General features: G+C 55.7%; 1 protein-coding gene across 4 annotated transcripts in view; it reads right to left on the reverse strand.

Annotated features, from left to right (window-relative positions):
* Positions 1–3232: 3232 nt before the first annotated feature.
* Positions 3233–13081, reverse strand: part of CHD5 (chromodomain helicase DNA binding protein 5) — a 68996-nt gene continuing 59147 nt past the window's right edge. For 2 of the 4 annotated variants that reach the window (XM_086344152.1, XM_086344148.1), the window contains exons 34-42: positions 10113–10202; positions 9364–9501; positions 9011–9119; positions 7068–7200; positions 6443–6638; positions 4692–4855; positions 4458–4572; positions 4304–4357; positions 3233–3529 (exon numbers count right to left, since the gene is read on the reverse strand). In XM_086344152.1, the coding sequence (XP_086200278.1) occupies positions 4350–4357; positions 4458–4572; positions 4692–4855; positions 6443–6638; positions 7068–7200; positions 9011–9119; positions 9364–9501; positions 10113–10202 (953 nt within the window). In that variant the 3' untranslated portion in view covers positions 3233–3529; positions 4304–4349. The remainder of the gene's footprint in view (positions 3530–4303; positions 4358–4457; positions 4573–4691; positions 4856–6442; positions 6639–7067; positions 7201–9010; positions 9120–9363; positions 9502–10112; positions 10203–13081) is intronic. The other 2 variants (XM_086344153.1, XM_086344151.1) reach the window with 1 other exon arrangement.

Consider the following 13081-nt stretch of genomic DNA (forward strand, 5'->3'; position numbering starts at 1 on the left):
CCAGAGGATTTATTAAAACACGGAAAACCAAGACATACACACAGAGTACAAAGTGAAGGGGACGGTGTCAGGTACAGTCCTTGTCAAGCCTCCCACACATCCTCCCGAGGACCGGATAGGTCACTGCGCACAGGGGCTCAGCCTCCAGCTCCAGCTCCTGGCTGGGACCCGCCCCCTCGACTCACCCCAGCGCCCGGCCCCTTCGTCAGCCTGGGCTTGTGCTAGGGAAGGGGCAGGCGCTTCTCAGCAGGGCCAGATGCAGGCCTGGGTGGGGTTCTGCTCCCTCATCCCCCCACGCACTGATGCCTGGGGAGGGGGGCAGTGCAGGTGGGACCCTCCCCTCATGCTCAGGCCCAGAGGAGCATAGGAGGCTCGGACTCCCACCTCGGTATCAGGGGTTCAGGACACACACACACCCAACGGGCCCTTTCTGGGTTATCGCACCTAAAAAAATACTTTGTTTAAAAAAAATCTGAAAACTAAGAAAAAAATCCCAAAACACAAGCCAATGACTTTGGGCTGATGCACCACAACCTGTAAACTTCCAGAAATATAAAATCGGGGTGGGGGGGTGCGGCTTCCTCAACAGAGATGGGTCATCAGCAGAGGACAGCTGCAGGTGCAGAGGCGGGACACTGGGCTGTGGCCGGGCCAAAACCTCAGCCCCCGCCTCCCACCCAAGCTCCTTCCTGCCACCCCACTCTGGAGGTTCCCAAGCCCACCCTCTACACGACCCCATCAGGCCCTCAACATCCCTGGGACCCAATAACTGGGAGCAAAGGCTGCAGGTGTCCATGGGGTGCGACTCGGTCAGCCCCCAACCTGGGCCAGGGATTCCCCCAGAGGACCCTGGGAAGGGACCCCCAACCAGTAGGAGGGCAGGTGCCTGCCCAGTCATGAGTACCAGCAGGATGGGCCCATGGTCATCACTTGCAGAAAACAAAGGAGCTTCTGAAGGCGGCTTGCAGGGAGGGTCTCTGTGCACAGGGGGAGTCTCAGGTTGTGTTTCCGTGGTGGGCGTGTGCGAGGGGACCCCCAGACACAGTCCAACCCAAACTCCCGTGGTCACCGGGGAGCCCAGGAGCCAATGCCCTCCGAGACTGTGCCCAAAGATGGTTCAACAGAAAGCCTACTCAGCACTGGTCTAAATAATAAAGTGGCTGGGGACAAAAATGGGGCTGGCACTTTGGGGCTTCCACTTGCACAACAACCCTCATTGTGCCAACAGCAAAAACAAAACCAGCCTGAAGATGTCCAAGAGCACAGACGCCCCACTCCCCACACTCCACTACAACTCTGGGAGGGAGATAACTGATAAACCAAGAAAAAACATTCTCTAGATCCTTTTTCCTCTCCAAAACCAGAAACCCACTCCCCAGCTGTCTGCAGTCGCCCTCCCAGGCCTCCCAAGTGCTGGTCTTGGAGAGCTGAGCCCTTCCTGGACCAGGCAGTGCAGGTGGCTGGGCCGATCCCTGGTGCCTGGTCCAGCTGGTAGTGGAAAAGGGTAGAGGCCTAGGGAGGAGATGGAGGGAGGGCGGGAAGCAAGGGCTGGTGGGGAAAGGACCACCCGCTCTTGGAGTTGGGCAGTGGGGATGCAGACCCCTGTCCTCCACCAGGTGCCCCCTGACACTCAGGACCTGTCCACTGTGTTCCCCACAAGCCCAGCCGCAGGACTGACCACCTGCCTGGGAGGACACAGTCACGGGGCCCTGGGTGGGGGGTTCGTGGCAGTCACCCAGCCCATGGCCTGAGCCAGAGCCTTTGCAAGGAACACACAGGCCCACGTGGCACTGGAGAAACCACAGTGGGCAGGAGTGACCCAACCCTTCCTGGAGGGTGAGGTCACCTGCTGCCACACGTGTCCTGCCACACGTACACCCGTGTACCACTTTCAGGCTGCCTCCCATTCCTCCACCCACAATGCCAGGGTCAGTCGGCCTGGAGATAAATGGGGCCTTGTGGTCCGGTCCTTTAGGGGTTCTGGGAGAGCCATTTATAGATGAGGGCTCTGGGAGGGTTGGCCAATGGCCCCATGTCCCCAAGTCACCCCCAAATCCCGGCCCTAGTCCTGGCCAGGGAGCTGAACGGAGCCCTCCTATGGTGCCCCCCTATGGTGCCCCCCATCCAGGCCCACCCTGGCTCTCACTTGGACAGGATTCTGCACCAGGGCTCCACTCCAGGAAGGTCAAGGCTCCCTGGTCAAGGCTCTGAAATCCCTTCCAGGCTGAGGCTGGGCCAGAGGGAACATGAGACACGGACACCTGGCCCATCCCTCTGTTCCTCTGAACTGGAGCCATCAGAGGGCGCCACCAGCTGGGTGGAAGGCGATCGGGATTCCAGCAGGCCACTCCTGGCAGCAAACAGGGCAGGAGGCTGGGGACACTCCAGTTGGGAGGACTGGACAGGCCAATGGATCCAGTCCCCTGCCTCCAAGCTTTCCCCAAACCTTTGAAGAACACAGTGAGGGCCGTCACAGACCTGCCCCAGGGGGCAAGTGCTGGGATCAAGGCCTCTCCAGGGACAGGGGAGGGATAAGTCCAGGCTCCAGGCGGCTGGCCTGGTTTCTCCATGTCAGCCACCAGAAGACAACACGGGGAGTGGGTATAAAGGGCTTCCCAGGGCACAGGGCAGGACCAGGGGCTCCGGGGCCACTCTCAGCACTGCTGGGACAGCAGCCACATCCGGGGCAGGAGAGTAAGCCCCTTCCCACAGCTGCCTGAGACCAGGGCCCCAGCAGCCCCCAGGCTGACACCTGCCGTCTCTTCTCTCTGGGGAGCACATGCCGTGACCTGCCACACACGGCAGGGGCCAAAGACCCTCCACGAGTGACAACAGAGTCCAGGGGGCCTGTGAGACAGGCTGGGTCAGGGTCAGACACGTGCCGATGGAGCCCTCTCCCCCACAGAGAGAACACATTACCTGTGGTCTCCAGCCTTGCAGAACGCAGCCTGGCCTGGCCTGGCCTGGCCTGGACGCCAGCCAGGTCTCTACCTGCAGGCCGGGCGGCTCCCCAGTTCTGACCCACCTGGCACTGGGGGGCCCCACTGGGCCAGGGTCAGAGTACAGGCAGTCACACGGTGCAGACGGGACGGGGGAGAGGGGCACACAGAGCCCGTCCAGGGCGGGCGCCACGTCCTCCTCAACCAGTCCAAGTCCAGGGCGGCGGCTGGGCTCCCGGGAGCTTCCCTCAGGTCCGGAGCCCTTCCACAGAGAGAGGCCTAAGTGCTGCATGTCAGACTCCTCCACACGTCACTCAACTTTTATCAAGACAAATTTGTTCAAGTCTTCAATAGGAAAGTGCAAAAAGATGTACAAAGAAACGAAATCTCTTCTAGGAAGTCGTCCTGGCAGAGCCAGCCAAGGTGGTGTGGGAGACACTGGGATTAAGAGCAGGTGGCACTTCTGGCTGGGTCTTGTCCCCAGTGATGGCATGACTCAGTTTCCCCTTCTGTCCTCAGGTGGCCTGGCTCTAGAAAGGCGGCAGCTTTTCTCTCCTGTGGGGATCAGGCAGGGGGCCCGGCAGGCGTGGCTGCAAGAGGTGGGTCATGGGTCACAGAGCTGGGTGCTCACATCCCCACTGGGGGTTCACCCAACACCCTGGAGCCACCACTGCCACCTGTCACAGCCAACTGCAACCAGAGGGGCTCCTAGCCCAGACCTCCCACACCTGGAGTATAGGAAGCGGGGACCCCAGGGAGGGCCCATTTGGAAACCACCCCCACCCCAGGGCCTCTACCCTGAAGCAGTGGTTCTACCAGGACAGACAGCTTAGCAGGGGCTGCCGGCCAGGTGGAAGAGGCCAGAGTGGACTGGTGGCTTCTCACAAATAAAACCATCTCCCAGACAGTGACACTGACCCACACACACCCTGAGCCACCCTCCTGGTCCTGGGCACAAGGTGGGGTGGCCAGGGGAGGGGGGGTGATGTCCCAGGGCGCCCACCACCCAGCAGGAAAGTGCAGGCAGAAAAGGGTTCCAGGCTGGGGGCAATGGTCCCCAACTCACTACCACGGACACGCACGCATCCTGCATATGTGCACACAGACACACCCGTGTACGCAACGGAGATCCCCACATGTACCTGCCCATGTCCCACCTCCCAGCCTCCCAGGGGAGTGTCTGGAAGCCTGGGAAGACACACCGGCCCCAAGATGGTCCCCAGCAGGGAAGGGCAAGACCCCCTAAGCCCCAAGAGGCAGCAGAGGACCCCAGACTCAGGGCTGTGGATAAGCACAGGGAGTGGGGACTGACTGGTGCAGCCATGGAGGGGAGAGGGACGGCGGAGTCCCTGGAGAGGCCTCACCTCCGCTGGAAAGGAGCGCTGCACCAGAGCGAGGTCTCGGGGCCGGCTAGATATCTGTGCAGAGAGAGGGAAGCTCGGCTCGCTGGGGCGGCGGACGCGGGCGGGGCCCGCGGGCGCCCCTGCACATGCCGCCAGGGAGCAGACGGGCACCTACCGGTCACATAGGGCCCCAGGGGCATCTGGTTGTAGTTGACAATCCCTCCCGGTCCAGGGCCCCGGAAGTTGGGCCCAAAGTTGTTGTTGTACATCTGGGAGGAGCCGAAAGCGCCCTGGAGGCAAGGACTCAGGTTTAAAGGTCCAAGTCCCACACCGGCCCGAGTTCCGCCCCAGGGCGCCCAGGACGTGCGTGCGTGGGGGGCTGGGGCCCAGGGCGCGCGCCGAGCCTGACCTGCTGGATGGTGGGGTCGCCGGCTCGGTTGGTCAGGCGGCTCAGGATGCTGCGCTCCGACATCTGGAGGCGGGCGGCCACCGGGGGAATGCGGGACAGCATGGAGGGGAGGCGCGTCACGTCCGCCTTCATGTCGCTCAGCAGCTCCTCCAGCTGGTTCAGGACTGGGGAGGGAGACAGGGAGGGGGAGGAGCTGGGACGCGGATGCCCAGGCCGGTGCTTATTAACAAGGCTGTGTTACCGTGTGACTTGCACGCCGCGCAGCGGACGCCAGGGGGCGCCCCCCACTCAGCCCTCCCAGCAAACACATCAGAGACCTGCCCGCTGGACCAGAGTCCCGTTTTCCAAACAGCTTCTCCCGGGGCCCCGAGGGCTGCAAAGATGAGAGCCCGGAGCTCTGACCCAACACTAGGCTTCCCTCCGGGCCCTCGGCCAGCCTCCTGGCGACCAGGGAGGTCTGCAGCCCTGGCCAAGCCCAGGAGCAGAGCGGCCTCGAGAAACTTCTCCCAAACAGCCAGGGCCACAGAGTCCAGGGCCCTCGGGGTGAGCTTGGCTCACCCTCCCCTAACCAGCCTGGGCACTTTCTCGGGATTAGGACGACGAGGGTCAAAGGTCTGAATCCCAGGAGACCTTGGGCAATTACTTCACCTCCCTAAGCATCAATGTCCCCAACTTTAAAATGAGATAAGAAACCTCACCACTTAAAAATATTACAGAGTAAAGGAACAATGTGTTTAAAGATACTGACATAAATTGGGAGACTGGGATTGACATATATCGGTACTATATAAAAAATAAGGATTTCCCTGGTGGTCCAGTGGTTAAGAATCCACCTTGCAAGGCAAGGGATGTGGGTTCAATCCTTGATCGGGTAGCTAAGATCCCACATGCCAAAGAGCAACTAAGCTTTCCCACCACAACTCTGAGCCCACACACCACAACTAGAGTCCATAACAAAGATCCCACATGCCGCAACTGAGACCTGACACGGCCAAATAAATATTCAAAAAATAAAATAAAATAGATAACCAATAAGGACCTACTATACCGCACAGTGAACTCTGCTCAATAGTCTGTAACGACCTATATAGGAAAAGAATCTAAATAGAGTTGTTCAGTCATTCAATTGTATCTGACTCTTTGTGACCTCGTGGACTACAGCATGCTCAGGATCCCCTGTCCTTCACTATCTCCGAGTTTGCTCAGACTCATGTTCATTGAGTTGGTGATGCCATCTAATCATCTCATCCTCTGCCATCCCCGTCACCTCCTGCCCTCAATCTTTCCCAGCACCAGGGTTTTCTCCAATGAGTCGGATCTATATGTATAACTGATTCACTTTGCTGTACAGCAGAAAGTAACACAACAGTATAAATCAATTATAAGTCAATAAAAACTAAAAACTTTTAAAGGGTCCTTATCTCTTTCACTAAAAGAAGTTAAAAAATAGAAATAAAGCATACTGTCTGGGCCCAATAAACAAGCCTGTACAACTTAATATTATGCTATATCACCTACCCCCCCACCCAGGGCCTACATGGCACTGACCTTCAGAAAAAGGCCAGAAAAGCAAGGGCCTCACTTTTGCCACACGTAAGAGCAGAGGCTGGGTGACAGTCTATCCCATCTGGCTTGGAGGCGGTGCCCTGGGGGCTGATGTCTTACCCCCTGCCCCACGGCCCCACCTACTGCCAAGGAGCCACTGGGCGCCGCAAGGTGCGGGCCCATCTCCAGGGGACGGGCTCACTCACCCTTGTGCAGCACAGCATTGGCAGGCTTGTTCCCGGCGAGGGACTCCTTGGACAGGTGCTGGTGGCTCTCGGCAAGGCACTCCACCTCGGCCAGGCGGGCGTTGAGGGCCATGGCAGGATGGTTGGGGTCCTGGGTCATGTTGAGGTATGCGGCCCTCCGGAGCTGTTCCTCAATGACCAGCGCCTGCTCCAGCAGCTGGTGGGAGTGGGGTGAGAGGGGGTCAGGGTGAGGGGAGGGACTGAGTGCTGCTGGCCTGGTTGCCTCCCCCCCAGCACCCACTCCCACCGGCCAGGGCTCTGAAAGAAAGGAAGGAAGGAAGACAGCCCCTCCCCACCAAGTTGTTGTCCACTCTCTTGGCCACCCCTCAGAGCCCTCCCCAAGCTGGATCCTCTGCACCCATTACCCAGAGCAGGGACGCTTGCCCAGCGGGGTCTGGCTTTAGAGCAAGGAGCCAGCACCTGTTGGTTGACTCAACGATTCCCTTTCATGGACAGTCTGGCCCACACCCGGATATACGGGCGGGGTATAAGAAATGCTTGCTCATTTCTTTGCCCCAGGCCCTCCCATAACCCACCCTCTTGCAGCCCCCTAACCCTCAACCTCTGGCCCCTGCCAAGGACTGACCTTGAACCTGCGGGCCAGGAACTTGTTCTTCATCTCCAAGTAGTTGCCCTTGTGGATCTCAGACTTGAAGGGCTCGTTGAGGATCATGTATCTCGGGTCGTTCTGGATGTCCTGCCAGCGGGCATAGCCATGCCTAGGTGGGGGGCCGTTAAGGGCAAACCTGGCCATGGGGTGGAGGGAGGGAGTGAGGGGGAACCAGCCTAGGGTCTGGCGTCTTGGCTCTACGCTTTCCAGACAGGCATTAACCTTGGCTGCAAGAGGACTGTGTGGGTGACAGTGACCTGACAATCAGCGGACACCGACAGGGGCCCCCAGGGGCCCAGGCAGTGCCTGAGGCTTCACCGGATAAACTTCTTCATCCCCCAAATCCAGATGGTGGAGGCAGCCGAGTTCTAACCCCCAGCACCTGTGCTGTGACCCTAGCTGGAAATAGGGCACTTGCAGATTAATCAAATCAATTAATTTAAAAAAATCAATTAATTAAATTAAGAAAGGGTCATCCTGGGGTGGAGTGGGCACCAATCCAGTGACTGAGGTCCTCATAAGAGGAGGAAATTTGGACACAGACAAAGAGATACCCAGGGAAGAAGGCCCTGTGACAACAGAGGCAGAGATGAATGATGCAGCTGTGAGCCAAGGAGCACCAAGGAGCTAGGGACAGGCAAGGAAGGGGCCTCCCCTGCAGCCAGAGGGAACAAAGAAACACCACGATGTTTTCTTGCCAAGGGCCCACAGTTAGAGAGGGGCCGAGTCGGGATCTGAACCCAGGCAAGCTGGCTCCAAGCATCTTTTTTTTGTTGTTTTTTAACTCTGTGTGTGTTATTTATTTAGCTGCACTTGGTCTTGGTTGCAGCATGTGGGATCTGGTTCCCTGACCAGGGATTGAACCCCCATCCCCTGAACTGGGAGCACAGAATCTTAAGCCACTGAACCACCAGGAAAGTTCCAGCTCCAAGCAATGTAACCTCAGCAAACTGTGGCCTGCAGGCCAAATCCAGCCCACAGCCTGGTTTTGTAAATAAAGTTTTATTGGAACATGGCCATGCTTGTTGGTTTACGTACTGTGGTTACTTTTGCTACCTTGACAGAGTGGAGGCGTCCTCTGTGAAGCTCGAAATGTCCACTCCCGGGTCCCTCCCAGGAAAGATCTGCTGACTCCTGACCTACAACTTTCCACCTCTCATTATAATGACTAGTCTCACTCGAGACTGTCATCAAGGCCGGCTTTGCTGGGGGGCTCTCCCCAGGTAGTGTGTCCCTCTCCTTGTCTCTGGAAGGTCTGCACTCAAATATCACCTTCTCTGACCTTCCCACATTAAACACAACCCACATCCCCAAAGCTCCGTTTGCCTCACCCCCACCTTTTCATGTTCACTGAGCCCCACATTTTGCTAATTTATATTTTTCACCATCTACCCCTAGTTGGATATGAGCTCCGGCTAGACAGAGATTTGGGGCTGTTTCATTCATGGCTGCATACTCCATGCTTGCCACATGGTAGATCATCAGTAAAGATGGAATTGAAGAATGAACAAATGAATAAAAGCCCTCCTAAATGGTGAAGCACCCTTCAGGTGTCATCACTGAGATGAGGTGAGGTCTGGAATTAGGAGCATTCATTGTAGAGTCAAATGGAAGGGCTGTGTGTCCCTGAGCAAGTCACTTGGCCTCTCTGAGCACCCATTGCCTCCTCCATATAATGGGGATCATAGTAGCAACCCTTTGGGAAGGCTGCTGTGAAGATGGAGTGAGTACTGAGTATAAAGGGACAAGCTACCTTTATGATCACAGTCAGTGTCGTCATCACCACCACCAGGAAAGGGTCCTTGGTACCTGGTCAGGAGCACCAGCCCAGACTCCGCCCCCCACTAGCCCCACACCCTTCCCTGAGGCCCACAGAGGGACAGACCGGAGCCCTGCCCCGCTGGCGTGGCCAAGGATACGTGACGATGCCCGCCAGTAGCCAGTAGTCGTGGCGCCGGTGCCAGATGTCGTAGATTTTCCCCGAGGACACAGCCGCACGCTCCTCGTTCTGCCACAGTGTGTGCAGCTCTGGGAAGCCAGCCGAGGGAAGCAGGATGAGGTGCCCCCGTCCCACATAGGGGTGGGCCCAGGTAAGCCTCTCCCTCACCACCCCTACCCCGAGCACTTTAGTGTTCCAGTGCCACTGGGAAAGGTTATACCGTGGATTTTGTCAACCATTCACACATTAGTATCAAACAACCATCCGCCCAGATTCCTGGGACCCACGGTCAGGAAGCCTGCAGCTCTCTCACCATGGCCTCACCCTCGATACCTGTGAATCCCCCGTCTGCAATGTTGAACATAAACTTGAATTTCCCGATCTTGTCCTCTTTCTTCCCCTCTTCATCTTCCTCTTTGTCACCATTTTGCTGGGTCTCAACAGGCTCCTTCTCCTCAGCTTTGGTGTCATCTGGGGGAGGACAGACCCATGCTCACTCGTCTACCCCAAAGACAGTGCCCGGGGGGAGGGCTTGCTCCACCAAGCACTGGGGACCCCGAGGCAAGCGGGAAACATACCTCCCCACCCACAAGGGACTCACTGCCCCCAAGGGTTTTAATCAGCAGGACCCTCTCTCTGTCCTGAGCAGGGAGGGCTGCTCTGGGCCTGGATGCCCCTCTACCACCAAGTCAGGACCACCTGGGAAAATGGGGCGGGGCGGGGGGGGACTGTGAAAATGTAGCTTATGTTGAAGGGTGGCAATGCTGCCTCGGGGCTCTGATCTGGGGGCAACTGTTCCAGAACATTCCAACACTTAGAAGGACACAGGCTGCCAGCTGAACCCCAAAGCTCCAGGCCAAACTCTGTGACCAGCTCTCCTTCCTCGTAGTGGTGGCCAGGGCCACAGGAGGGGTTAGGAGATAGGAGGTAGAAGGTCTGTCCTCCAAGGGCTGGCAAGTCCAGGCTCCCATGCAGCAGCTCTAATCAGGGCCTGGGGCCAAGGGGAGGCTCAGAAGGCTCCTCATGGCTCCTTCAAGAGACCAAGGAGGACATGGGACAGAGCAAAGTCCAGAGCCCCAGACCTGGCCTGAAGTCACTGCTGTCGCCTCTGCTGTGAATCAAGCTCAGTTCCAGCTTGTCCAGAACCTTCTCCTTCTCAGGAAGCACTTCTTCTGCAAGATAAAAGGTGTTCAGAGAGGGGGAGGGGTCCAGAGGGCAGCAGGGACTCTGGGCTGGTGGCTTCCCAATAGTATTATAGCCACTCACGGAATCCACTCTAGCATCTTACTCAGGAGTCCAACAGGTAGCATCTGGGAGGATCCACTGGGGAGGCAGGTGGGGACGGGGCCTCATTCCACCCACCCATCTCAGCAGCGGTCTCTCCCAAACTTCTCTCAAGGCACAGTCCCCAGACCCTCTCTACTGTAGTGACAACCAGAGGACTCAAAGTTCTGGCAACATGTCAGGCCTTCATCAACACAAAACACCTCTTACAGACACCCAGAAATGTCAGGCAAAACCTATCACATTAAAAAAAAACAAAAAAACAAAAAAACATAGGTGTGCTCATAAAACTAAAGGAAATTATCATGTGCCATAAATGAAGACAGAACTTCCTGGGTGGCTCAGAAGGTAAAGAATCCACCTGCGATGCAGGAGACCCAGGTTCAATCCCTGGGTTGGAAAGATCCCCTGGAGGAGGAAAGGGCAACCCACTCCAGTATTCTTGCCTAGAGAATTCCATGGACAGAGGAGCCTGGCAGGCTACAGTCTATAAGGTTGCAGAGAGTCAGACACAACTGAGCAACTAACACTTTCACTTTCTATAAACGAAGGGAAACTAAAAGCTCAAGAAGCATGCACTGGGGTCCTGCATTGGGGGTGAGTGGACACCAGAAAGAGGCCTGGGGGACTCCAGCTGTGTCTCTACACTGAACAGGAAGGGCGAGGCCCCAAAGATGCAGAGAACTGGAATTAAATACAAAAACTAACACTCTTCAACCACTAGGCCTTTGCAAAGGAAGAAAAGTGTCATCCACCAGCTCATGGCCAAGTTGTGGAGGCCTGGCTCCCATGTGGAGTCCAGGGTCAGAAAATCTCCAGTGAGGAGCCAAACCCAACACACAGGTGTGCAGGCTGTAGAATCTGCATTGTGCCATAACACTGGCCCTAGACTAGCCAGGCCACCAGTCAGACCACGAGGCCCCGGAGTTCTGGAAACAGAAAGGGGGACATTCCTGCTACCCAAGTGACATGGGTTCTCAAGGATAAAACAATTCCTGATGAAGATGCACCCCAATGAAACTCAGAAAACAATACCCAGACTTCCCTGTGGTACAGTGGATAAGAATCCACCTGGCAATGCAGGAGACACAGGTTCGATCCCTGGTCTGGGAAGAATCCACACGCTGTAGAACAACTAAAGCCCACGGGCCACAACTACTGAGCCCGTTCTAGAGCCCACAAGCCACAACCACTAGAGCCTTCGAGCCCTAGAGCCTGTACTCTGCAGCAAGGGAAGCCACTGCAATGGGAAACCCACCCACCACAATGAAGAGAACCCCCCGCTTGCTACAACTAGAGAAAGCCCGTGTGCAGCAGTGAAGACCCAGTGCAACCAAAAAAGAAATAAATTAAATAAGTAAGAATTGTTAAAAAAGAAAACAATATCCATCAGCCAGACACAGAAGGAAGAGAATACATAGGAAAAGACAAGTCCAAAAAAAAGGAAGCAGAAAAAGCTAGATTAAAAACTCTAGAAATGAAATACACAATTGCTAATATGTTAGACGTTTTACTGCATATTTTTAAGGTGTCCCCCCACACTTCCTGCCCCTGGAGTACAAGCCTTGTATATAATCCTTGGAACTGTGAATCTGATGGATTCTACTCTCCTGAGCAAGTCATGTGACAAGGCACAGGTGACCTTAAAAGACAGAGATTATAACACAAGCTGGAATCAAGATTTCTGGGAGAAATATCAATAACCTCAGATACGCAGATGACACCACCCTTATGGCAGAAAGTGAAGAGGAACTAAAAAGCCTCTTGATGAAGGTGAAAGTGGAGAGTGAAAAAGTTGGCTTAAAGCTCAACATTCAGAAAACGAAGATCATGGCATCCAGTCCCATCACTTCATGGGAAATAGATGGGGAAACAGTGTCAGACTTTATTTTTCTGGGCTCCAAAATCGCTACAGATGGTGACTGCAGCCATGAAATTAAAAGGCGCTTACTCCTTGGAAGGACAGTTATGACCAACCTAGATAGCATATTCAAAAGCAGAGACATTACTTTGCCAACAAAGGTCCGTCTAGTCAAGGCTATGGTTTTTCCTGTGGTCATGTATGGATGTGAGAGTTGGACTGTGAAGAAGGCTGAGCGCCAAAGAATTGATGCTTTTGAACTGTGGTGTTGGAGAAGACTCTTGAGAGTCCCTTGGACTGCAAGGAGATCCAACCAGTCCATTCTCAAGGAGATCAGCCCTGGGATTTCTTTGGAAGGAATGATGCTAAAGCTGAAACTCCAGTACTTTGGCCACCTCATGCGAAGAGTTGACTCATTGGAAAAGACTCTGATGCTGGGAGGGACTGAGGGCAGGAGGAGAAGGGGATGACAGAGGATGAGATGGCTGGATGGCATCACTGACTCGACAGACGTGAGTCTGAGTGAACTCTGGGAGTTGGTGATGGACCGGGAGGCCTGGCTTGATGCGATTCATGGGGTCACAAAGAGTCGGACACAACTGAGCGACTGATCTGATCTGATCCGATCTGATCCAGGTGGGCATGACCTCATCACACCAGCCCCTTAAAAGCAGGGTTTTCTCTGAATGGTCACAGAAAAGGACATCAGAGATATGAAGCATGGTGGGGACTGGTGTACCACTGTTGGCTTGAAGACGGAATGAGCCCCACGGCAAGAAACGTAGGCAGTTTCTAGATGCCAAGAACGGGCCCCCGCTGAGAGCCAGCAAGGGAAGAGGGATTCGGTCCTCCAACCCCAAGGAGCTGAAGTTAGCCAACAAGAATGACCACGGAAGTAGATTTTCC

Source organism: Bos grunniens, chromosome 16 (genome assembly GCF_055505025.1).
Source record: "Bos grunniens cultivar Pamir isolate PY7600 chromosome 16, Bosgru_T2T1.0, whole genome shotgun sequence".
NCBI classification, from domain to species: Eukaryota; Metazoa; Chordata; class Mammalia; order Artiodactyla; family Bovidae; genus Bos; species Bos grunniens.